General features: G+C 41.5%; 1 protein-coding gene across 1 annotated transcript; it reads left to right on the top strand.

Annotated features, from left to right (window-relative positions):
• Nucleotides 1–672: 672 nt before the first annotated feature.
• Nucleotides 673–15526, top strand: LOC124001607 (zinc finger protein 263-like). Its single transcript, XM_046308549.1, has 7 exons — nt 673–1186; nt 2558–2688; nt 2896–3060; nt 6369–6521; nt 7099–7210; nt 7434–7561; nt 10524–15526. Exons 1-7 carry the CDS (start codon nt 904–906, stop codon nt 11556–11558), a joined length of 2007 nt encoding a protein of 668 aa, XP_046164505.1. The 5' UTR covers nt 673–903; the 3' UTR covers nt 11559–15526.
• Nucleotides 15527–23979: the final 8453 nt, after the last annotated feature.

The raw sequence follows: 23979 nt of genomic DNA, 5'->3' as shown, positions 1-23979 counted from the left end.
TAAGCACTACGGAGACCAATCAGAAAGGGGATAGAATACATACAGATCAAGGGTGCCAATTGAAAGTCAAGGGGTGTGTCTATGCCTTTTGGATTTCTCTCTCTTTACAGAGAACCCCTGTGGTTCAAGTCAAGTGCTACCCTTCCCCTTTCAGTCTGCTCTGTGCATGCCTGAAAGTGACAGAGCCAGCAGCTAAGAGAGTTTTTCACAGTATGTCCTAAAACATTATTACACGTATGAATGTATGTAAAATGCGAATATGTATTAGATCCAGTACAGTGGAATAACTATAGTCCACTGACTATATAAGGGTAGTCAGTGGACATTCTGAACCTTGTTTGAAGTTAGTAGGTCACATGACCAAGGAGCTATTGAAATTACAAAGTTTGCAAAATTTATGTAAAAACGTGTGAGATGAAAATGGACAAACTAAAGGGTGTGCAATGTGTAGGGCCACTGAGTGGACATTCTGAACCTCGTTTGAAGTCAATAGGTCATATGACCAAAGAGTTATTGACATTCAAAAATGTCGACAAAAAAGTGTGGGTTTTTAGTGGTGTATACCTTTTGTGGGTTAGATGGTGGTGCAATTTATTTTCTCAATTTCCCCTTATTTTTCGTGACAAAATGTGCAATTCACACTCCGACCTGTGAAAGGCAACAATAACCAACACAGCGTCCAGTCTACCGGAAACTCACACGAAGAAGTCAACAGAAAGTGAACAGTGACTAAGAACAATTTCCATTTGAGCGTTTTCATTGTTATTTGGACGTTTAATAACACCCTGGAACTCAATAGATGACTCATTTACCTGCACAGCACCACATACTTGCAGCGTGTAGTGTTTAATACGCGCTGGAGACTGGACTTGTTTGATAGATGTTTTCTAGGTAACGCTAACAATGGCTAACTGTATGGTTTTTCACACTCAAATGGCCTCCATCATGGAGGTGCTAGCGAATGCAGCTGTAGCAGAGATCTGTAAACTCGTAGACGACGACTATGCAGTGTTTCGTTTGGAAATAACTCAAAGCCAGAAAGAAAACAGGGGATTGCGAAGGAAACTACAACTACTGGAAATTAAAGTGGCACGGGAGCGCGCAGAGAGGACAATGAGAGAGCGCGTCCTCGCCAGTCGTCCCAGTAGTGTCAAGATCCTCGACCGACACAAGGGAATGGCAAGAGGTACATTTTTGCAGTGTGTTGTGAACATTATTATATTGCACACTGCATTATTATATTGCAGTGTACATACAGCCTTACCCATGGATCTTGGGTCAATGAAAGGAGGTATCAGCCTACTCAGTGACACCCACAAATTACAAACTCTGAAGAGTTTGTAGACATATTTGCGTCGTAGTTCTTATTGTGGAACTGTGGGAAATCACCTCATCTTTCAGCCTATCCCATAAGGTGGCGCACAATTGGCCCAGCGTCATCCGGGTTAGAGTTTAGCCGGGGTAGGCCGTCGTTGTAAATAAGAATTTGTTCTTAACTGACTTGCCTAGTTAAATAAAGGTTAAATAAATATTGTGCCTATTTAATATTCACATTGAAATGTACATCCTTACTGATGGATCTTGGGTCCATAAAATGGGGTATTAGCCTACTCAGTGACACCTACAGAACACAACTGTGAATAGTTTAAACAAATCTTAGCATTGTGGAACTTATAACTGTGGGAAATCACCTCATTATACAGCCTATTCCCTACCAAGATCATAGGTATAAGGGTGCACATTGCAAAATGCTTTTCAATACAATAGACTGAATAGCGGTGTGATTTCCCACAGTTAAACACAATAAGAGCCACGCCGCTAATATTTGTGTAAACGTTTCAGAATTGTAATCTGTGGTTGTCACTGAGTAGGCTGATACCTATGGATCTTGAGTCCATGAAATGGGATAAGGCTGTACAGTGCATATAAGTACGCCTTCAATGCAATTATGAAGTCTTCATCCACAGTGCAATTAACATATTTTGTTGCATTAAACTAAATTGTCTTTTGTTGAATTTATAATACATTCCAACCTGGTTTAGAATGATCTAGTCCAATTGTGGCATGATTGCACTATTTATATCCTTTTGCATCAATGGGGAACTTTCAGTTTGAAGGCGAACAACCACTATTGTTGCTCATGCTGATGTTGTTCATGATACACACACATTTTTCAGAAGGCCAAGGCTGTGCAGCCTGTCGCCATTCATATATAGCGCACTGCCTCTTCCCTGTTCCCTTCTGCATGTGTTACCTAGAATTGGGTCTTGGTCACTTTTTGGATAGTATGCAATAAATCCCCTGATTACTTGACTATCTTGCACTGACATAATATCATATTCTAACCAGATTCTTGATTACTGCATTTCCTAGTATTTCCTCAATGAAAACAATGTGATGCAAGTAACAATACATTGATCAATACAAAGCATATAAAAAAGTTATGAAAAGTGTTACCTTGCCAATTCTAGACAGTATCAATAGAGAACAATATATCGTTGATCATTGACAGTTCCTAACCTAACCACCTCTTTCCCCCCCAATCACTCTCTCTCAGGTGAAGGACATCTCACTGGAGGCTACAGGAGCTCTGTGAAGCCAGCAGGACACAATACATGGAGAGATGACCAACCAATCACTGTTGATTTGGGGAGTGGAACCTCAACCCAGCATGTTATCATGCTAGAGGTTCGTGTAATAGTGGTGCATTAAAAATTATGGTTAATTTGACTAACATTTGGCAAGTTTATTTCATAAAGGCTCCCCTTAGCTATTCACTTGTTTACATGTACATCCTTATTTATCTGCCATAGGGGAGCTTGTGAGACTTCCCTATGACATTGTTATTCAATTCAACCCATGTACCGGTAATAACCTCCTCTCTTCTTGTGTCAGTCTGCAGACGCAGAGGCTGCAGGTCCTGGAGTCAAGCAGGAGAGGTCTGAAGGAGAGGAGGACACACAGCACAGCAGAGACATCCAGGCTGGAGCGCCCCCTGTAAGCACAGAGGAACCCACCACTGTCCCAGCACAGTCCAAAACCCGACGCAGCATCACGGAGGTCAGTGGAACGCAGAACGCCGTCCTCAAGTCAGAGATCGACACCAAGACTTTAACTGTGACACACAGGCTCTTACACACAGGTTCTGACCACATATCAGACCCAGAGAGACTTGGGCGGGGGAGACTGGGCTGTCCTCCTGCTCCCGGTTCTGACTACTTACCGGTATTTCACCAGAGGATGGTTCATTGCCGTGGGGATGGTGATGATGACGCGATAGACACTGGTGGTGATGATCAGTCTTGTTCTTACACTACGGAGATGGACCCTGGCAACATGCCCTTGGGTTTAGAGACACAGACTGATCTGTCTAGAGGGGACTGGAACCAGTACAGTAGTAGTGTATACTCTGAAGGGTGCCTAGATGAGAAAGAGGAGGTTATAGTGGTAGATGAGGTGGCTGTGAAAGTAGAGGGCATCATTCCTCCCACATGGAATGCAGATAGTTCCCTAGGAAACAGACACTCACAAGGCAGAGATTTCTTAGATTACAGGGAAAGCTTAGAGACAAATCCAAATGTTGAGACCCACTCCCCTTCACACGCATTCAGGGATCGCGACCCAGTATCCACGTCGATGGGACCTTCCGATTCACACGCCCGCGTCCCTTTTGATCAGGTATTGAACTCAAAGGACCAAAGGGCTAAGGCTCGGGGAGGGGGAGCAACATCAGGCAATAGTAAAGAGAAACGGTTCCTCTGCATGTTCTGTAATAAAGGCTTCAGCTGCTCCCAGAATGTGGAGATCCACCAGAGAGTCCACACGGGTGAGAAACCTTACAGCTGCCCCCAGTGTCACATGCGCTTCGCCCAGTCTGGCAGCCTGAAGCGGCACCAAAGGGTCCACACAGGGGAGAAACCCTACAGCTGCCCCCAGTGTGAGAAGAGGTTCTCTCGCCAACACCTGCTGAAGACGCACCTGAAGGTTCACACGGGAGAGAGGCCGTATGCCTGTACGCACTGCAGGAAGAGGTTCTCAGAGAGGAACTCCCTCCGGATACACCAGCAGAAAAATCATTCCACTCTATAACATAGAAAGTTTGTTTAGATCAAACCCTGCAATAAATATAGACTCAGCGACATGACTTAGATGCACAAAGTAAACAGCGGTAGTGGGTCAATTTCTACAACAACTAAGAGCGTTGATGCACAAGGCTAAACTTCTCTGATGTTTTGGTCCTGCACCTTGTAGCAGTGTGAAGCGAACCCGTGTACATGTGCAGATACTCTTTGTGACTGTGAGACCATCACGCTCATCACAATATCTGTGGTTCTGCTCGTGGCAACCACATAACAAGTCTTCCTTTTAAAGACATCTTAATTTTCATTGTTGTCAGAATAACAGATTTCAGTGTTGAATATTCCTGGGTAGAATATTGCAGTCAGGCATTGTGTGATACACATATAATTACAGTGCCCTCAGAAAGTATTCACACCACTTTACTTTTTCCACGTTTTGTTGTGTCACTGGCCTACACACAATACCCCATAATGTGAAAGTGGAATTATGTTTTTAGACATTTTTACAAATGAATAAAAAATTAAAAGCTGAAATGTATTGAGTCAATAAGTATTCAACCCCTTTGTTATGGATAGCCTAAATAAGTTCAGTAGTAAAAATGTGTCACATAAGTTGCATAGTCTTTAACATGATTTTGAATGACTTCCTCGTCTCTGTCACACATACAGATAATTGTCAGGTCCCTCAGTCGAGTAGTGAATTTCAAACACAGATTCAACCACAAAGACCAGGAAGGTTTTCCAATGCCTCACAAAGGAGGGCACATATTGGTAAATGGGTCAAATAAAAATAAAAGCAGACATTGAATATCCCTTTGAGCATTGAATATCCCTTTGAGCATGGGGAAGTTATAAATTACACTTTGGATGGTGTATCAATACACCCAGTCACTAAAAATATACAGGCATCCTTCCTCACTCAGTTGCCGGAGAGGAATGAAACAACTCAGCGTCTTCACCATGAGGCCAATGGTGACTTTGAAACAGTTACAGCGTTTAATGGCTATAGGAGAAAACTGAGGATGGATGAAAGGCATTGTATTAACTCTACAATACTAACCTAATTGACAGAGTGAAAAGAAGGAAGCCTGTACATACAAATATTCCCAAACATGCATCCTGTTTGCAAATAGGCACTAAAATAAAACTGCAAGAAATGTGGCTAAGAAATTAACTTTGTCCTGAATACCTGAATACAAAGCGTTATGTTTGGGGCAAATACAAAACAACCCATAACTGAGTACCACACTACATATTTTCAAGCATGGTGGTGGCTGCATCATGTTATGGGTGTGCTTGTCATCTGTAAGGAATGAGTTTTTTATCATAAAAAGAAACAGAATAGAGCTAAGCAAAGTCAAAATCCTAGAGGAAGTCCTGGGTCAGTCTGCAACAGACACTGGGAAATGAATTCACCTTGCAGCAGGACAACAACCTTAAACACAAGGCCAAATATATGCTGGCGTTGCATACCAAGACGACATTGAATGTTCCTGAGTGGCCTAGTTACAGGTTTGACTTCAATCTGTTTGAAAATCGATGTCTATCTGTCTAATGATCAACAACCAATTGGACAGAGCATGAAGAGCATGTTTTAAGGATAATGTGAAAATATTGTACAATCCAAGTGTGCAAAGCTCTCAGTGACATACCCAGAAAGAATCAAAGCTGTAATCTTTGCCAAAGATGATTCTAACATGTTTTGACTCGGGTTGAATACTTATCTAATCAAGATATATTTGTGTTTTTTTTATTTGAAAACATTCCTGAGACACTTTTAATGAGAAAATGAATACAGTTCATCAAGTACATGCAGATTTGTTGTTGACTTGTGTGTGTGGTTTTCATATGGTGTATTTAACTTGTTTCTGTTTAATAAACACAAAATGGGACTTTTCATTCTAAGACTTTTCATTGAGACTCGCTTTAGTATACATCACATCTGATCTCACCTTATTCTGCATACACCCACCAGTGCTTTATAACCAATATACACTTACTAAATATACCTACACATAACCACACACTAACAAACACCTACTGTCCACGTCATTATAGTTTAGACAGGTTTGTCTGATGACTTTTGACTTATCATAGCTGACTTATTTTTACCCACATCATATTTATGTCCACCATGATGGGTTTAACAATAATGAAGTCATTCTGTAACTACAGCAAAGCACTCAAATGTAGTGGGGATAGGTAAACAACCCATGTTGAAAGTGTATATGTGTGTACGTACCTGAGGGAGTGTATGTCTGTGTAATCTGTTTCACCTGTCACTTCCAGGAGGATGAGGGTCCAGAGGTGCTGCTGGTGAAGGATGAGGGTTGGGGGAACCCTGAGGGGACCATGGTCATAGAGGACAACCAGACTGCACCACCTTCTGAAACCACAGAGGAACCAGCTGAGCAGCACAGGACCGCACACAGTCTCCCTGAGGTGAGCCCACGGTGAACTACTGTCTCTCAGATAGGAGTACTGATCTTGGATCAGTTTAGCCTTTTATATTATATGGAAAGATCCTAGATCAGCACTCCTACTCTGAGATTCTTTTGTGGATACGGGTCCAGCTATTGATTAATTTTGTCTTAAGTGTGGGACCATGCATTTAAATTGTCTAACCATTTTTATTTATTTTTATATAACATTTATTTGGCTAGGGAAGTTAGTTAAGAACAAATTCTTATTTTACAATGACAGCCTACCCCAGCCAAACCCTCCCCTAACGATGCTGGGCCAATTGTGCGCCGCTCTATGGGGCTTCTGATCACGGCCAGTTAGTTGTGATACAGCCTGGGATCGAACCAGGGTCTGTAGTGACACCTCTAACACTGCATCTCAGTGCCTTAGACTGCTGCGCCACTCGGGAACCATTAGAGTGTCAAGTAATCAAATCAACTAACACTTTTGCATAGTACTCATAGCAATCCCTCATTACCCAATCAGAAGATGCTCCATAGCAGGGTGCTCATATCAGATTTCTTGATCCAACATCCGCTCACTCTGTATCTTACAGCCAGTAGACATGGAGGATGGGAAGCCTGATCTGCTGCAGGTCAAAGAGGAGACAATAGAGGACGGACGAAAGAGCACTGACCTGCTGAGTGGACTAAAGATGGGGGAGCAAGGTAAGAGAGAAATACATATAGCCTACATACAGTAATATATCTTCAATGGGAATAGTGATGCACCTGGCTATAGTGTTTTCTTCATTAATAAAATTAAATCAATACAACTTATGTTTACATACAAAAACGCATAATGTCTTAACTTTACCAGGTGATTGACCAGGTAAAGACACTCCATATGTAGAGTTCTCTCTGTCATGCTTTGTAAACCCTCTTCCTACAGGTGGTTGGCTGGAGGCTAACAGAGGAGACTGGGCAGCCATCATGGATACCCAGACTCAGACGGGTGCAGCCAAGGGCCCAGGGGACAACATCACTGATCAGGCCAGGACCAGAGATGACATATTGGAGGTCAGTGGATGTGACACTGTCCTCAATTCTGGGCTGGGGAACAACACTGTTAACCACAACCAGAAACATACAGTCGAACAAAAAATAACGACCAAACTTAGTTGACAAGACAAGACAGGCTGAGACCAGGGCGAGGTGTAGATGTGGTCTGCGGGGACATGTCCATATACGGCTGGAGAGAACAGACAGACTCGGCTCGCGATGCTGTTTCATGCTCCTATAGTTGTGATTCAGTGAGACTGAGAATTACTGTCAGGTTAACCCCCTAACAGGTGCTGCCTTCAGCCTGCCTTCTATAGGATCTAGCAACTGGAACATGGACCCTGCTACAACACAGACACTCCCTGGCCTTCGTCCTCCTCACACTCTCCTTATGTTAAACCAGACCTCAGACAATGCCAATGCCTCAACACTAAATGGCTACACAAGCCCATTGACAGTAGTAGCAATGCTATCAGTAGATCCGGTGGCAAAGAGAAGTGCTTCCCTGGTTCGTTCTGTGGGAAAGCCTTCAGTTTCCCCAAACAGGTGGAGATCCACCAGAGGATGCACACAGGGGAGAAAGAATTTGGCTGCCAGCTGTGTGAGAAAAGGTTTTCCTACCAGCACCACCTGAAGAGGCATCTGAAGGTCCACACAGGAGAGAGGCCATTCACCTGTACCCACTGCAGGAAGAGGTTCTCAGAGAGGAGCTCATTCTGGATTTGTCAGCAGAAAATGTGTAGAGTATAGTGACATGTAATATTAGTTACTTTTTAGTTAATTCTGTTGGTTTTAGATGTACAGTTGAAGTCGGAAGTTTACATACATCTTAGCCAAACACATTTAAACTCAGTTTTTTCACAATTCCTGACATTTAATCCTAGTAAACATTCGCTGTCTTAGGTCAGTTAGGATCACCACTTTATTTTAAGAATGTGAAATGTCAGAATAATAGTAGAGAATTATTTTCTTTCATCACATTCCCAGTGGGTCAGAAGTTTACATACACTCAATTAGTATTTGGTAGCATTGCCTTTAAATTGTTTAACTTGGTCAAACGTTTCGGGTAGTCTTCCACAAGCTTCCCACAATAAGTTGGGTGAATTTTGGCCCATTCCTCCTGACAGAGCTGGTGTAACTGAGTCAGGTTTGTAGGCCTCCTTGCTCGCACACGCTTTTTCAGTTCTGCCCACACATTTTCTATGGGGTTGAGGTCAGGGCTTTGTGATGGCCATTCCAATACCTTGACTTTGTTGTCCTTAAGCCATTTTGCCACCTTTGGAAGTATGCATGGGGTCATTGTCAATTTGGAAGACCCATTGACGACCAAGCTTTAACTTCCTGACTGATGTCTTGAGATGTTGCTTCAAAATATCCACATAATTTTCCTTCCACATAAAGCCATCTATTTTGTGAAGTGCACCTATCACCGCCACAACATGATGCTGCCACCCCTGTGCTTCACGGTTGGGATGGTGTTCTTAAGCTTGCAGGCCTCCCCCTTTTTCCTCCAAACGTAATGATAGTCATTATGGCCAAACAATTCTATATTTGTTTCATCAGACCAGAGGACATTTCTCCAAAAAGTACAATCTTCATCCCCATGTGCAGTTGCAAACTGTAGTCTGGCTTTTTTAGGGTGGTTTTGGAGCAGTGGCTTCTTCCTTGCTGAGCAGCCTTTCAGGTTATTTCGATATAGGACTCGTTTTACAGTGGATATATATACTTTTGTACCTGTTTCCTCCAGCATTTTCATAAGGTCTTTTGTTGTTGTTCTGGGATTGATTTGCATTTTTCGCACCAAAGTACGTTCATCTCTAGGAGACAGAACACGTCTCCTTCCTGAGCGGTATGACGGCTGCGTGGTCCCATGGTGTTTATACTTGCGTACTATTGTTTGTACAGATGAACGTGGTTCCTTCAGGTGTTTGGAAATTGCTCCCAAGAATGAACCAGACTTGTGGTTGTGGAGGTCTTGCCTGATTTCTTTAGATTTTCCCATGATGTTAAGCAAAGAGGCACTGAGTTTGAAGGTAGTCCTTGAAATACATCCACAGTTACACCTCCAATTGACTCAAATGATGTCAATTAGCCTGTCAGAAACTTCTAAAGCCGTGACATAATTTTCTGGAATTTTCCAAGCTGTCTGTTTAAAGGCACAGTCAACTTAGTGTATGTAAACTTCTGACCCACTGGAATTGTGATACAGTGAATTATAAGTGAAATAATCTGTCTGTAAACAATTGTTGGAAAAATGACTTGTGTCATGCACCAAGTAGATGTCCTATCCGACTTGCCAAAACTATAGTTTGTTAACAAGAAATTTATGGAGTGGTTGAAAAACAAATTTTAATGACTCCAACCTATGTGTATGTAAACTTCCAACTTCAACTGTATATTCTTCACTGATGAAGAGTGACAACTTTGTCCCTTTTTAGATTGATACTGGTGTTTTAAAGTGAGATAAGGATGGTGCCGTAATTAATGTTTACTTGACAAGTAGTGAAGCTGTATGAAATGTAAATGTTGACCCTTTTCCAAAGTATCTTAACATTAAATCGAGGGTACCATATTTACAGAAAAGGTCAAGTGTTACCATAGTGAGAAAAGTTATTGCACCTGTCACATGTATTGTTTTGTGCAATAAAATTACTGAAATTCATGTTTTGTGATTGTATGACCATTTTGTTTAAATTAAATACAAAATTGACTCTGCTGACTGACCTGGTTATTTTTGTATCATTGCAGGGACTGAGCTGCTCTTATCTCAGTCGAACCAAAACATTATACTTAATTATTTAATTAACACACAAGGACATTTTTTTATAATAATCTCCAATGGCTCTATATTGTTAGGTACTTGAATCACAGTGTTAGAGATGGGCTTGACTGTGGTTAACATATTATAATATCATGTCATGTTTCTATATGTACAGCAAATAGTTTCTTATATGCTTTTCTGTACAATCTTTCTTTGCAGTCTGCAGTCCATGAAGACCTGCTTATATCCAGTGTTACTGGTAGGAGAGAGTGGACCTCTGAAGCTGCTGATCACATACCCTGGCCCCGGATCAGAACCATGGATCAGGAGCCTTCAGTCTTCCTTCCTGAGTTGGAACAAGGACCCAACCAAGAAGGACAGAGACTCCTCCACCACCACACAGAACACAACCAGTGGACAAGTGGATTGAACAACCTCAGTCCTGGTGGTCATCAGAGAGACCGAGGCTCCAGTCAGGGATCCAGTCTGCAGCCCAGACCCTTTTCTTCACAGTCTCAGTGCGGGGATGAAACCGGGCCTTGGGCTGATAGAGATAGACCCTCCTGTTCCTATGATACAAACACCACAGTATCCATGATGAACAGAGCAGGTTACCCTGGGTTTCAACCTTCACAGAGAGTGACAGGAGACCAGAGTCTAACAGGAAGTCTGTCTTCTCCTTCAGGGTCTTATCTAATGCCTCGTGACTGGGTTCATAGAAGGCCTGAACCTGTGTCTAGTCTTCCTCAGTTACCTTCTGGTTACCCCACCAATACAGACAGGGTCAGGATGGGCGATCACAACAAGAGGTATCTAGCCTATAACACAGAACACAATTCCAACAACACCCCGACAATGGCTAGAGGTCAAGGAAGGAGTTCAAAGATTAACCACCTGAGGGTGGTGGCTTCTGCTTCTACCTCCTCTGGCGTCATTGGGTCACAACGTGGGAGGCCGAGCATTAAGGCGGACGCCGACAAGCTGTACATCTGCCCAACGTGTGGGAAGCGCTTTGCTAAAGCAAACTATGTGAAGGAGCACCAGACCATTCACACCAAGGAGAGGCCCTTCAAGTGTAAGCTGTGTTACAAGAGCTTCTCCTTTCTGAGTAACCTTATCAGACATAGGAGTGTCCACAATGGAGAGAAGCCCTTCAGCTGTACCCAGTGTCACATGCGCTTTGCCCATGCTGGCAACCTGAAGAGGCACCAGAAGGTCCACACGGTAGAAAGTAAACAGCTGACCCCAGTGTGAGAAGAGGTTCTCCCACCAGCACCAGCTGAAGATGTACTTGAAGGTCCACACAGGAGAAAGGCCATTCACCTGTACACACTGCAAGATGTTCTCAGAGAGGAGCTAACTCAGGATACACCAGCAGAAAATGCACACAGCCCATGTATAGAGTATAGTGCATGTAATGTAGTAATAGTTAGTTTGTAGTTAATTCTGTTGGTTTTGGATGTAGTAGGGAACTGGATGAGGTGTCAAGAGGGAAGGACGATTATGATGAGGTAGAGTAGATGATATGATGTTTTTGGTGTGAAGGTGTCTGTAAAAATGCTTTCCTGATGAAGAGTGAAACTGGCCCTTTAGGTTGATACTTGTGTTTTATAGTGAGGAAATGATAGTGCCTTAATTCATGTTTACCTACTTTTATTTACAGTTTAGTCATTTAGAAGACACTCCTATCTAGAGCGACTTACAGGAGCAATTAGGGTTAAGTGCCTTGATGAAGGTCTCATCAACAGATTTCTCACCTAGTCGTCATGGAGACTTGAACCAGTGACTTTTGTTCTTAACTGCTAGGCTACCTGCCAGCTACTTGACATATAGTAGGGAAGATATGGACCAAACTTGTTTTTGCGTGGATTCCGAGACGCAGTTAGCTTTTAACAGCTAGGAAACACCGCTAACCAAACAACAGTGCTAGGTGGCTGTACTACAAAAACACCGGTCATCGTCGTGGGAAAGACGCATTGTTAAAAACTTTTTGTAAACAACTGGTTGCAGTAAAGAGCCAACCTGGATACTAAGGAGATCCTGAGGGGAATCGACGAGTATCAACAGCTTTATGCTATGGAGGAACAACATACTCCATGGAAAGATCCAGCTACCTCACAAAATAACCCCCCCCCTCACCACAAAAAAAGAGATTAATCTACCGTTTAAGTAGAGGCTAGTGCTCTGGCTGGAATCCATGCAACACTGGAAAAGTTGTATGAGGAAGTAGCAGGGCTGAGGGGGGAGTTTGGAGTTTAGCCAGAGTAAAATGTTGATGAACAAGACACTCACAGCCAAGGTAAAAATCCACAATTCCAACATGGATTGTCAACTTAGGAAAAACAGAGTGATGAGGGAGTCGCTCCTAGACCTACAAAGTCATAGCATGCATGAAAATCTAATATTTTCTCGGATTCCTGAGGACGCATCCAATAATCCAGAGGGCGCGATCAGATAATTCATGCAGTCCGCCTTGAAACTTCCTCTAGAGACTGTAAACAAGGTGTCTTTCCACCGAGTACACAGACTTGGTGCTCAGAGTGACAAGACCAAGGGTCCCTGACAGATCATCGCGAAATGTGAACACTACCAACAAAAGGAGCTGATCAAAAGCAGGGGAAGGGAGGTTAAAGGGACCAAATTCGGTCTTATTGACCAATTTCCATGTGAGATAAACGAACGTCGCAAGAGGCTGTATCCTGTACAGAGGCAACAGAGGGAGAGGGGTAAGCGTGCCTTTCTCAATGTGGACAATCTCTTTATAGATGGACAGTTATTCGAGACAGCTCCATAACACCATGGCTGTACTAAATTCTACAGGGACTTCAGGTTACAAAAAAAGAAAGTATAGGAACTGTAAAAATATCTTAGCACTATAAAGTGGATATGAACACACGTACTCAATTACATGCTCGCTTACACATACGGACTTATACATACACACTTGATCTCGCTCTCTTCTCTCACTCTTCTCTTTTCTCCCACTCTCCCTCTATTGTCAAACTGTTCTATAATTTAATGCTTCTTGTTTGGCTATCTTTTCTATATCTTTGTCTACACATTTACAACAAGCAAGGGGAAGATATCAGAATAGGATCATTGGGGAATAATAACATATTGTACGGGATACATTTGTACTGTAGTGAAGCCGCCTATAGTAATGCAAGGTCTCTTTCAAAACCATGTGAAACGTCAATTGCTATGGAAATGCTGGGATGTGTTTTCAATGATGGTAAAGGTAATTATGATACAATATGGATTGCAATTATCATCATGAATATTGTTAGGTTCTAATTCTCAGAGTAAAAAACTCAATGGACATTTATGAAAGCTTAACCAAGTTTATTCTGCTCAAAGGGTCAGTACAGCTGCATCAGACAAAAACATTTTCCACCACCACAAGTATATATACTCCAATTTAGGCACTCCCCCCTTCTCACCAATCCTTACATATTTTATGGTTAGACAGGAAGACGAAGTGATAGGATAACAAACCATTGTTTCTCCCTTAAGGGAATCTGACCTGACCTCAACCTACTTGACACCTTATCCAAAGATCTCTACCTTTCTCCCCTAACACATTCCAAAGCCATCTGGCTCCTACAGATGACCATTAACTTCTGATGTAAAAATCAGTCTCTTTCAATCCTTAGATACTATACTTCTGAGTATAACAATGTTCCAAGTTTAACCCAGAATCAAACAATATTAAGGCTATACGCACTACATGTTACACACATAGACAACCATGCAAATTGGCAGGGTTATTTATTTGGACATCACACATTATAGTTTTAATCTTATACAGACATTGTACACACACTCACTAAATCACATCAAATATTATACATCAACCTACTCAGATTTACTACACACATAATAACTTGTCTCAATTTTCTAACATCTGTGGCATTGGCTCACAGGCAAACAGGCAACTGAATAAAACACATTTCTAGAACCTATTTCTTGAATTCTAAATATCAGACTTGAAAGCTCTAATTTTGACCGTCATAATAACTCTGATGGCAGTAACTTTACAAGCACTAATTATGGTCAATTTAGACTGAGTATAATATCCAGTTATGGTAAGGGGTGAAATAAGTATAGCCAGTTATAATTGTAACAGATAATTAAAAAAATATCAGTCTTTACATGGCTAAAAAAAGGAATATAACATATACTATTTACAGGAAACTCACTCTACATCCTAAGATGAAGTTGTGTGGAAAAAGGAATGTGGTGGTGAAATAATATTCTGTCATGGACAAAGGAACTCAAAAGGTGCGATGATATTAATTAACAAAAACTTTGATCTGAATGTGCAAGTAGTCAGGAATGATTCTCAAGGAAGGTGGATCTTTTTGAATATGAAAGTGGACGAAAAAGAGATTTGGCTCATTAATCTATATAGTCCAAATCAGGATGATCCATACTTCTTTGAAAATATTTATACCAATTTATTTAATTTACAGGCAACAAATGATCAAATCATTATGGTGGGAGCCAATAACACAGTATTAAGTACCTCAATGGACCGTAAAGGAAATCACTCTACAAACTATCATCACCGTGCCCTTAAAGAAATGACAAATATTATGGACACATTAGAAATGGTGGATATTTGGAGACTAAAAAATCCCGACCTAGTGAGAAATACATGGAGGAGACTTAATCAAGCTAGTCGTCTAGACTACTTTGTCTCTTTCACTCTTGCATCAAAGGTTAAAAAAGTTTTAACAGGAGACAGAATACGATCGTATCATCATCTAATTGGCCTTCACATAACTCTTATAGAATTTCCACGTGGATGGGGATATTGTTTACTGGAGGACAACTTATTTTTAACTAAGACAAAATAATTTCTAACTTAATTTTTCCAGTATAATGTAGGTTCAGCAAATCCCCTTATTGTTTGGGATACCTTTAAAATGTACCTTCAGAGGTCATTCAATATTCATCAATAATAAAAAGGTAGTTTCTACAAGGACTAACAAGGGAAATAGATGAACTAATAGTACAGGTAGATAGCAATCAAAACGATACTACAGAGATACAAAATAAGTTAAGAGAAAAAACAAAAAGATCTAGAGGGACTTATTCAAGAACGATCTAATGTAATCTATTACAAAAATAAGGAGTTAAACAAGGGTGTCTGCTGTATCTATTCATTATGGCCATCGAAATGGCTGGGGGCAGTATTGAGTAGCTTGGATGAATAAGGTGCCCAGAGTAAACTGTCTGCTACTCAGGCCCAGTTGCTAATATATGCATATTATTAGGTAGATTTGGATAGAAAACACTCTGAAGTTTCTAAAACTGTTTGAATTATGTCTGTGAGTATAACAGAACTCATATGGCAGGCAAAAACCTGAGAAAGAAATCCAACCAGGAAGTGGGAAATCTGAGGTTTTTAGTTTTTCAACTCATTCCCTATTGAATGCACAGTGTCTATGGAGTCAAATTGCACATCCTAAGGCTTCCGCTAGATGTCAACAGTCTTTAGAACCTTGTTTGATGCTTCTACTGTGAAGTGGGGGCGAATGAGAGGGGAATGAGTCAGAGGTCTGGCAGAGAGCCACGAGCTGGCCACGTGCTTTCACGTGAGAGTTATCTTGAGTTCCATTGCATTTCTGAAGACAAAAGAATTCTCACGTTGGAACATTATTGAAGATTTATGTTAACAACATCCTAAAGATTGATTCTGTACATCGTTTGACATGTTTCTACGGACTGTAACGGAACTTTTTGACTCCTCGTCTGCTCCTAGTGATCGCGCGTCATGAATTTGGATTACTGTGCTAAACTAACAAAAAGGAGGTATTTTGACAGAAATGATGGACATTATCGAACAAAACAAACATTTATTGTGGAACCGGGATTCCTGATGAAGATCATCAAAGGTAGGTGAATATTTATAATGCTATTTCTGACTTTTGTTGACTACACAACATGGCGGATATCTGTTTGGGATTGTTTTAGTCTCTGAGCGCTGTACTCAGATTATAGCATGGTGTGCTTTTTCGGTAAAGGTTTTTGAAATCTGACACAGCGGTTGCATTAAGGAGAAGTGTATCTATAATTCCATGCATAATAGTTGTATCTTTTATCAATGTTTATTATGAGTATTTCTGTAAATTTGTGACTCTCTGCAAAATGACCGGATGTTTTGGAACAACTGAACGTAACGCGCCAATGTATACTGAGATTATTTTAATATAAATATGAACTTTATTGAACAAAACATACATGTATTGTGTAACATGAAGTCCTATGAGTGTCATCTGATGAAGATCATCAAAGGTTCATGATTAATCTCTCTATTTCTGTTTTTGTGACTCCTCTCTTTGGCTGGAAAAATGGCTGTGTTTTTCTGTGACTTGGCTCTGACCTAACATAATCGTTTGGTTTGCTTTCACTGTAAAGACTTTTTGAAATCGGGCACTGTGGTGGGATTAACAAGATGGTGTAAAATACTTGTATGTTTGAGAAATTTTAATTACGGGATTTCTATTGTTTTGAATTTGGCGCCCTGCACTTTCACTGGCTGTTGTCCTATCAATCCTGTTAGCGGGATCTCAGCCCAATGAGGTAATCAGACACAATAAAAACAGAGGATCAGAAATCCAAGGCTTAAAAACATGTATGCCGATGACTGAAGTTTTATATTAAGTCCACAAGCTAGATCCCTGCAATGTTTAATTGAAGATCTAGATAACTTTTCTGGACTCTCTGGACTAAAACTTAATTAAGATAAGTGAACAATATTACTTTTTGGATATTTAAAAAATACAACTTTTACATTACCCTGCAGTTCACCTATAAAATGGGCTGATGTTTGTAGTGGAAATATATTGAGTCAAATATTTGCGCAGATACAGGAACTTGTAGATTGAGTTAGACTTTATTACAAAGTAACAAAGCCGAGCAATTCCATGGAAAAAGCTCAATTCTCATATCATAGAGCCCTGCCTTTATAGTATTTCGTCTTTGCATAATGTATATAATCACCTCCCTCTATATGAAAATAGCTTCCCTTGACCTTTCTCAACCATTATCTTTCCATCTGAGTTATTGCTTGTTAACGCCCACATCGGATAGCTGTATAGGCGATAATGGTAGCGGGCCCTGGTCATATATGTTCCATTCCTTATATAGCCATTCTGTCTCAGCTCTTCAAAGTGGACAGCCTAGATGCTGCTAATAATGGAAATGTAATCATAGTCATGAGTTTAGCCCACACGTCGAAGTAGACATACTTGGTATTCATATCACAAAAGATATAAATAAGCTCTCCACAATGAATTTCAATAGAAAACTTGTAAAAATAGACAAGATCCTGCAAACATGGAAAAATTGCCCTGATTTAACTCCTTTGTCATCTGTTTACTCGCATACTTATGGCGCTGCCTACTCCTGATGATTTGTTTTTCAAATCAGATAAGCAAAACATATTTAGCTTTATCTGGGATGCTAAACCAGACAAAATAAAGCATACCTATCTATATAATGAATATGAATTGGGTGGGTTGAGATTATTAAATTTAAAAAAAAAACTCTAAATCTCTCTCTAAAAGCTTCACTTATTCAAAAGTTGTATTTGAACCCTAAGTGGTTCGCAAGTAGATTACTAAGAAAAGCTCATTCATTGTTTAAAAATGGCCTTTGCCGATTAACATTAAAAGTATCTCTTTTTCAAACAAGCATTGCAGAGCTAGCTACAATTTCATCCCCTGAAACAATAGAACAAATATTATGGCTTAACTAAAATGTGCTGGTTGACAAAATACCTGTATTTATGGGAAAGATGTTTGAAAATTGTATTTTGTTCTTAAATGATATTGTAAATTGAAATGGTAGAGTTGTGTCTTTCATGGAGTTATCAGAATTGTATGGGAAGGTCTGCTCAATCCAAGAGTACAACTAATTGATTACAGCATTACCCCAAAAATGCAGGAGGCAGGTGGCAGCGGGAGGAGGTAGGGAACTGGTCTATCTGCCCAATATAAAGGATCAAAAGTATACCAGTTTAATTTGAGAACCAGTGTGTTGACAACTGTGCCATACATATTGCAAAATAGTTCCATGGTACAGGGTTTATGAGTTGATATATAAAACAACGCAAGATTCAAGACTTCGTGCTTTTCAGCTAAAATTATTATATAGAATTCTCGCCACCAACATAAATGTTGAATATTTGAGGCATAAAATCATTGAAGCTCTGCAGATTTTGTTGTGATGATACAGAATCAATAGACCATTAATTTTGGCATTGCCACTCAGGTAGCCTGTTTCTGGTCTCAGGTTCAGGAATGGCTAAAAATGCATATCATTGATCAAAAGTTACCCTAGAAATAGTACTGTTAGGAGGTCTGGAGAGACCGGGTCAGTCAATTATTAATACTTCTAGTAAAAGTATTTATCTTCAACTCACAATCTGTGGATTCTATTTGATTAGATAGATTGAAATTGGACGTTAAACATCACAGCATAGTTGAAAGATTTACAGTGGGGAGAACAAGTATTTGATACACTGCCGATTTTGCAGGTTTTCCTACTTACAAAGCATGTAGAGGTCTGTAAACCTGAAGGATCTGGAGAAGGTCTGTATGGAGGAGTGGGCCAAAATCCCTGCTGCAGTGTGTGCAAACCTGGTCAAGAACTACAGGAAACATATGATCTCTGTAATTTCAAACCGTTTCTGTACCAAATATTAAGTTCTGCTTTTCTGATGTATCAAATACTTATGTCATGCAATAAAATGCAAATGAATTACTTAATACTCATACAATGTGATTTTCTTGATTTTTGTTTTAGATTCCGTCTCTCACAGTTGAAGTGTACCTATGATAAAAATTACAGACCTCTACATGCTTTGTAAGTAGGGAAACCCGCAAAATCGGCAGTGTATCAAAAACTTGTTCTCCCCACTGTATGTTGCGTAGAAATCCGAAGAGTGTGGCCAGCAGAGATAGGTGGGATGGGCTGAGGTAAGTTGGGATGTGGAATTGGGGACAAGTGGGAGTGGAGTTGCTGGGCGGGAGATAGTTTTTATGCTTCCTCTTTGACCATCATTCTAAGCTTGAATGACACTGAGGGGCAGTGTTTTTACAACTAATTCCGGTTTGCCTGAGGCTGATGCCGTGCAGGTATTTGTACACATCCACACTCTTATTCAAATACACACACACTATTTACACACAAGTAAATAATGCCAGACATGCACTCAAACATATACAGTTGTCCTTGATGTTCTTTTATTTTTTTGCATTGTTGTTTTCTGTTCTCTTTTGTCTTTTTTTTCTCATGAGTTAATTTTCTTGGTTGTTGATGCATATATATAGGTTGGGGAATGGAATTATTATTATTTTATTTTTTTCCTTTTCTTTTCCTGGAGGCTTGACTGTGGGAGGGGTCTCGGACGGTTGAGGGACAGCTATGGGCAACTGTGGGGGGGATCTTGGAGGGTTCGAGTCGTCGTTTTTTTTTGGGCCTTGAGGGAGATCTGTCGACATGCCCTTGAGCAGGGAGTGACCCTGGATGCTTCTGTGTGTCGCTCTGAATGGGAGTCTGTTGGATGACTGGTGTGGTGTAGTTGTTGAGCGGCTTCACTGCAAGTATATTGGATATTCAAAAAAATAAAAAAGAGACAAATTGAATATATAAATATTTGGACGAGCAAAGTCAGAGCGACAGACTAAGATATAGTAGAATGTGATATAATACAGTATATACAGTAATGCAAAATATGCTAACATTATTATAGTAACTTGTGTTCCATTATTAAAGTGGCCAGTGATTTCAAATCTATGTATATAGGGCAGCAGCCTCTCTGTGCTAGTGATGGCTATTTAACTGTCTAAAGGCCTTGAGATAGAAGCTGTTTTTCAGTCTCTCGGTCCCAGCTTTGATGCAGCTGTACTGACCTCGCCTTCTGGGATGGTAGCGGGGCGAACAGGCAGTGGTTTGGGTGTTTGTTGTCCCTGATGATCTTTTTGGCCTTCCAGTGACAATGGGTGCTGTAGGTGTCCTGGAGGGCAAGTAGTTGACCACCGGGGATGCTTTGTGCAGACCGCACCAACCTCTGGAGAACACTGCAGTTGTGGGCGGTGCGGTTTCCGTACCAGGCGGTGATACAGCCCGACAGGATGCTCTCAATTGTGCATCTGTAAAAGTTTGTGAGGGTTTTAAGTGCCAAGTCAACTTTCCTCGGCCTCTTGAGGTTGAAGAGGCGCTGTTGCGCCTTCTTCACCACACTGTCTATGTGGGTGGACCATTTGACAGTTTGTCAGTGATGTGTACGATGAGGAAATTTCCACCTTCTCCACTGCGGTCCCGTTGATGTGGTTAGGGGGTGCTCTCTACGCTGTTTCCTGAAGTTCACAATCGGCTTCTTTGTTTTATTGACGTTGAGTGAGAGGTGATTTTCCTGGCACCACACTCCCAGGGCCCTCACTTCCTCCCTGTAGGCTGTTTCGGCATTGTTGGTAATCAGGCCTACTTCTGTTGTGTCGTCTGTAAACTTGATTGAGTTGGAGGCATGCGTGGCCACGCAATCATGGGTGAACAGGGAGTACAGGAGGGGGCTGAGCACGCATCCTTGTGGGGCCCCAGTGTTGAGTATCAGCGAAGTGGAGGTGTTGTTTCCTACCTTCACCACCTGGTGGGTGGCCCGGTAGAGAGTCCAGGACCCAATTGCATAGGGTGGGGTTCAAACCCAGGGCCTTGAGCTTAATGATGAGCTTGGAGGGTACTATGGTGTTGAATGCTGAGCTATAGTCAATGAACAGCATTCTTACATAGGTATTCCTTTTGCCAAGATGAAATGGGATGAATCTAGGGTGTCTGGTAAGGTGGAGGTGATATGATCCTTGACTTGTTTCCCAAAGCACTTTATGATGATAGAAGTGAGTGCCAAGGGGCGATAGTCATTTAGTTCAGTTAACTTTGCTTTCTTGGGTACAGGAACAATGGTAGACATTTGGGGACAACAGACTGAGATGGGGAGAGTTTGAATATGTCCGTAAACACGGCAGCCAGCTGGTCTGTGCATGCTCTGAGGACGCGGCTAGGGATGCTGTCTGGGCCGGCAGCCTGTTGAGGGTTAACACGCTTAAATGTCTTACTCACGTTGGCCACGAAGGAGAGCCCACAGTCCTTGGTAGCGGGCTGCGTCAGTGGCACTGTGTTATCCTCAAAGCGGGCGAGGTGTTTAGCTTGTCTGGATGCAAGACGTCTGTGACAGCGACGTGGCTGGCTTTTCTTTTGTAGTCCGTGATTGTCTGTAGACCCTGCCACATACGTCTCGTGTCTGAGTTGTTGAATGGTGACTCCACTTTGTCTCTGTACTGACGTTTTGCCAGTTTGAATGTCTTACGGAGGGAATAACTACATTTTTTTGTATTTGGCCATATTCCCAGTCACCTTGACATGGCTAAATGCAATGGTTCACACTTTCAGTTTTACGCGAATGCTGCCATCTATCCACAGTTTCTGGTTAGGGTAGGTTTTAATAGTCACAGTGGGTCCAACATTTCCTATACACTTCCTGAGAATCGACTTCCTATTTCGCAACAAAGCATCCTTCACACATGCTGCCAAACATACCCTCGTAAAACTGACCATCCTACCGATCCTCGACTTCAGCGATGTCATTTACAAATTAGCCTCCAACACTCTACTCAGCAAATTGGATGCAGTCTATCACAGTGCCATCCGTTTTGTCACCAAAGCCCCATATACTACCCACCACTGCTACCTGTATGCTCTCGTTCGCTGGCCCCTGCTTCATACTTGTCACCAAACCCACAGGCTCCAGGTCATCTATAAGTCTTTGCTAGGTAAGGCCCCGTCTAATCTCAGCTCACTGGTCACCATAGCAGCACCCACCCGTAGCATGCGCTCCAGCAGGTATATCTCACTGGTCACCCCCAAAGCCAATTCTTCCTTTGGCCGCCTCTCCTTCCAGTTCTCTGCTGCCAATGACTGGAACGAACTGACAAAATCTCTGAAGCTGGAGACTCATATCTCCCTCACTAGCTTCCTGTTTGAGTTTCTGCCTATAGGAAGGGAGGAGCAAAATTGAGTTTTTTAGATTTGCCGAGGGCCTTGTAGGTATCCTGGAAGTTGGAGTTGCAGTGGTTGAGTGTTTTAGCAGCGCGAGTACTACAGTCAATGTGTTGATAGAACTTCAGTAACATTTTTCTCAAATTTGCTTTGTTAAAATCTCCAGCTACAATAAATGTGGCCTCGGGATATGTCGTTTCCAGTTTGCATTAAGTCCAGTGAAGTTCTTTGAGGGCCGTTGTGGTATCGGCTTGAGAGGGAATATACACGGCTGTGAATATAACCGAAGATAATTGTCTTGGGAGGTAATACGGTTGGCATTTGATTTAGGTATTCTAGGTTGATGAACAAAAGGACTTGAGTTCCTGTATGTTATCACAATCACACCATGAGTCATGACACATACACCCCCACCCTTCTTCCCAAAGAGATATTTATTCCTGTCTGCGTGATGAACTGAGAACCCAACTGGCTTTACGGACTCGGACAGTATATCCCGAGAGAGCCTTGTTTCTGTGAAACAGGGTATGTTACAATCCCTGATGTCTCTCTGGAATGAAATCATCGCCCTGAGCTCATCAACTTTATTATCCAGGGACTGAACATTAGCGAGTAACATACTCGGAAGTGGTGGATGGTGTATGCGCCTCCTGAGTCAGACCAGAAGTCCACTCCGAGCACCTCTTTTCTGCCTGGCGGTGTTTTGGATCAGCCTCTGGAATCAGTTCAATCGCCTTGGGGTGTACAAACAAAGGACCCGATTCGGGAAAGTCGTATTCCTGGTCATAATTCTGATAATGCTGGTGAGTTACCGCCGCTCTGATTTCCAAAAGTTCTTCCCAGCAGTATGTAATAACAAAACATTTCCTGGGCTAATAATGTAAGAAATAACACAAACTAAATACTGCAAAGTTTTCTAAAAGCTAGAAGCACAGCAGCCCTATCAGTCAGCGACATTTTCCGCGTCATACCCATCAGGGATCGACCCTTGTTGTGCTTTGCTCTCCAGAACAGGGCACCGTTCAAAAGAGTGATCAATGGGGTAGCATTGAGTATCGAGGTTGATCAAATAAAATAAAAGTATTCCTGGTGTTTGACATCCAGTCTGGTGAGACATAGACCTGGTGGCAATGGCAAGACTGAGAATAATCTGTCTTATTGAGCTTTGACACAGAGTTTCTCCCTGGTAAGGTAATATTTGTTATTTTGTGAGGGCCTAGGTTCTGAACCTGGCCTAGGTTTCGGACATGTTGTAGCAGTGTGAACTTACTCTTTCAATTTTCCGTGGTCCTTCGAGACAAAATATTCACAGGAAAGTATTATTTACCTGACTTGTTAGAGTGGTACTGAAGTAGACATTTCTATCACATTTGCAAAAACATGTAAACACCTGCAAGACTTTGGTTAGTATGCATGGTTTGCGTGTGTGTGCCTACGGTTATGAGAAAAACATATTCATTGCCACACACATAGACTCGTGTTTTGAAGTTGGTTTAATAATACTTTCCTGTGGACAACCGGCAGAGTAAGTTCAAATATAATTTTATTCAACACTCGTTGTCTGCATAATTTAGTGACTAGGATTGAGAAAGCACTGTGTGTCAACTATGTG

The sequence above is a fragment of the Oncorhynchus gorbuscha genome, linkage group LG17 (assembly GCF_021184085.1).
Source record: "Oncorhynchus gorbuscha isolate QuinsamMale2020 ecotype Even-year linkage group LG17, OgorEven_v1.0, whole genome shotgun sequence".
Lineage (NCBI taxonomy): Eukaryota > Metazoa > Chordata > Actinopteri > Salmoniformes > Salmonidae > Oncorhynchus > Oncorhynchus gorbuscha.
Note: the sequence above shows the minus strand (reverse complement) of the source record. Positions and strands in the feature narration are given on the sequence as shown.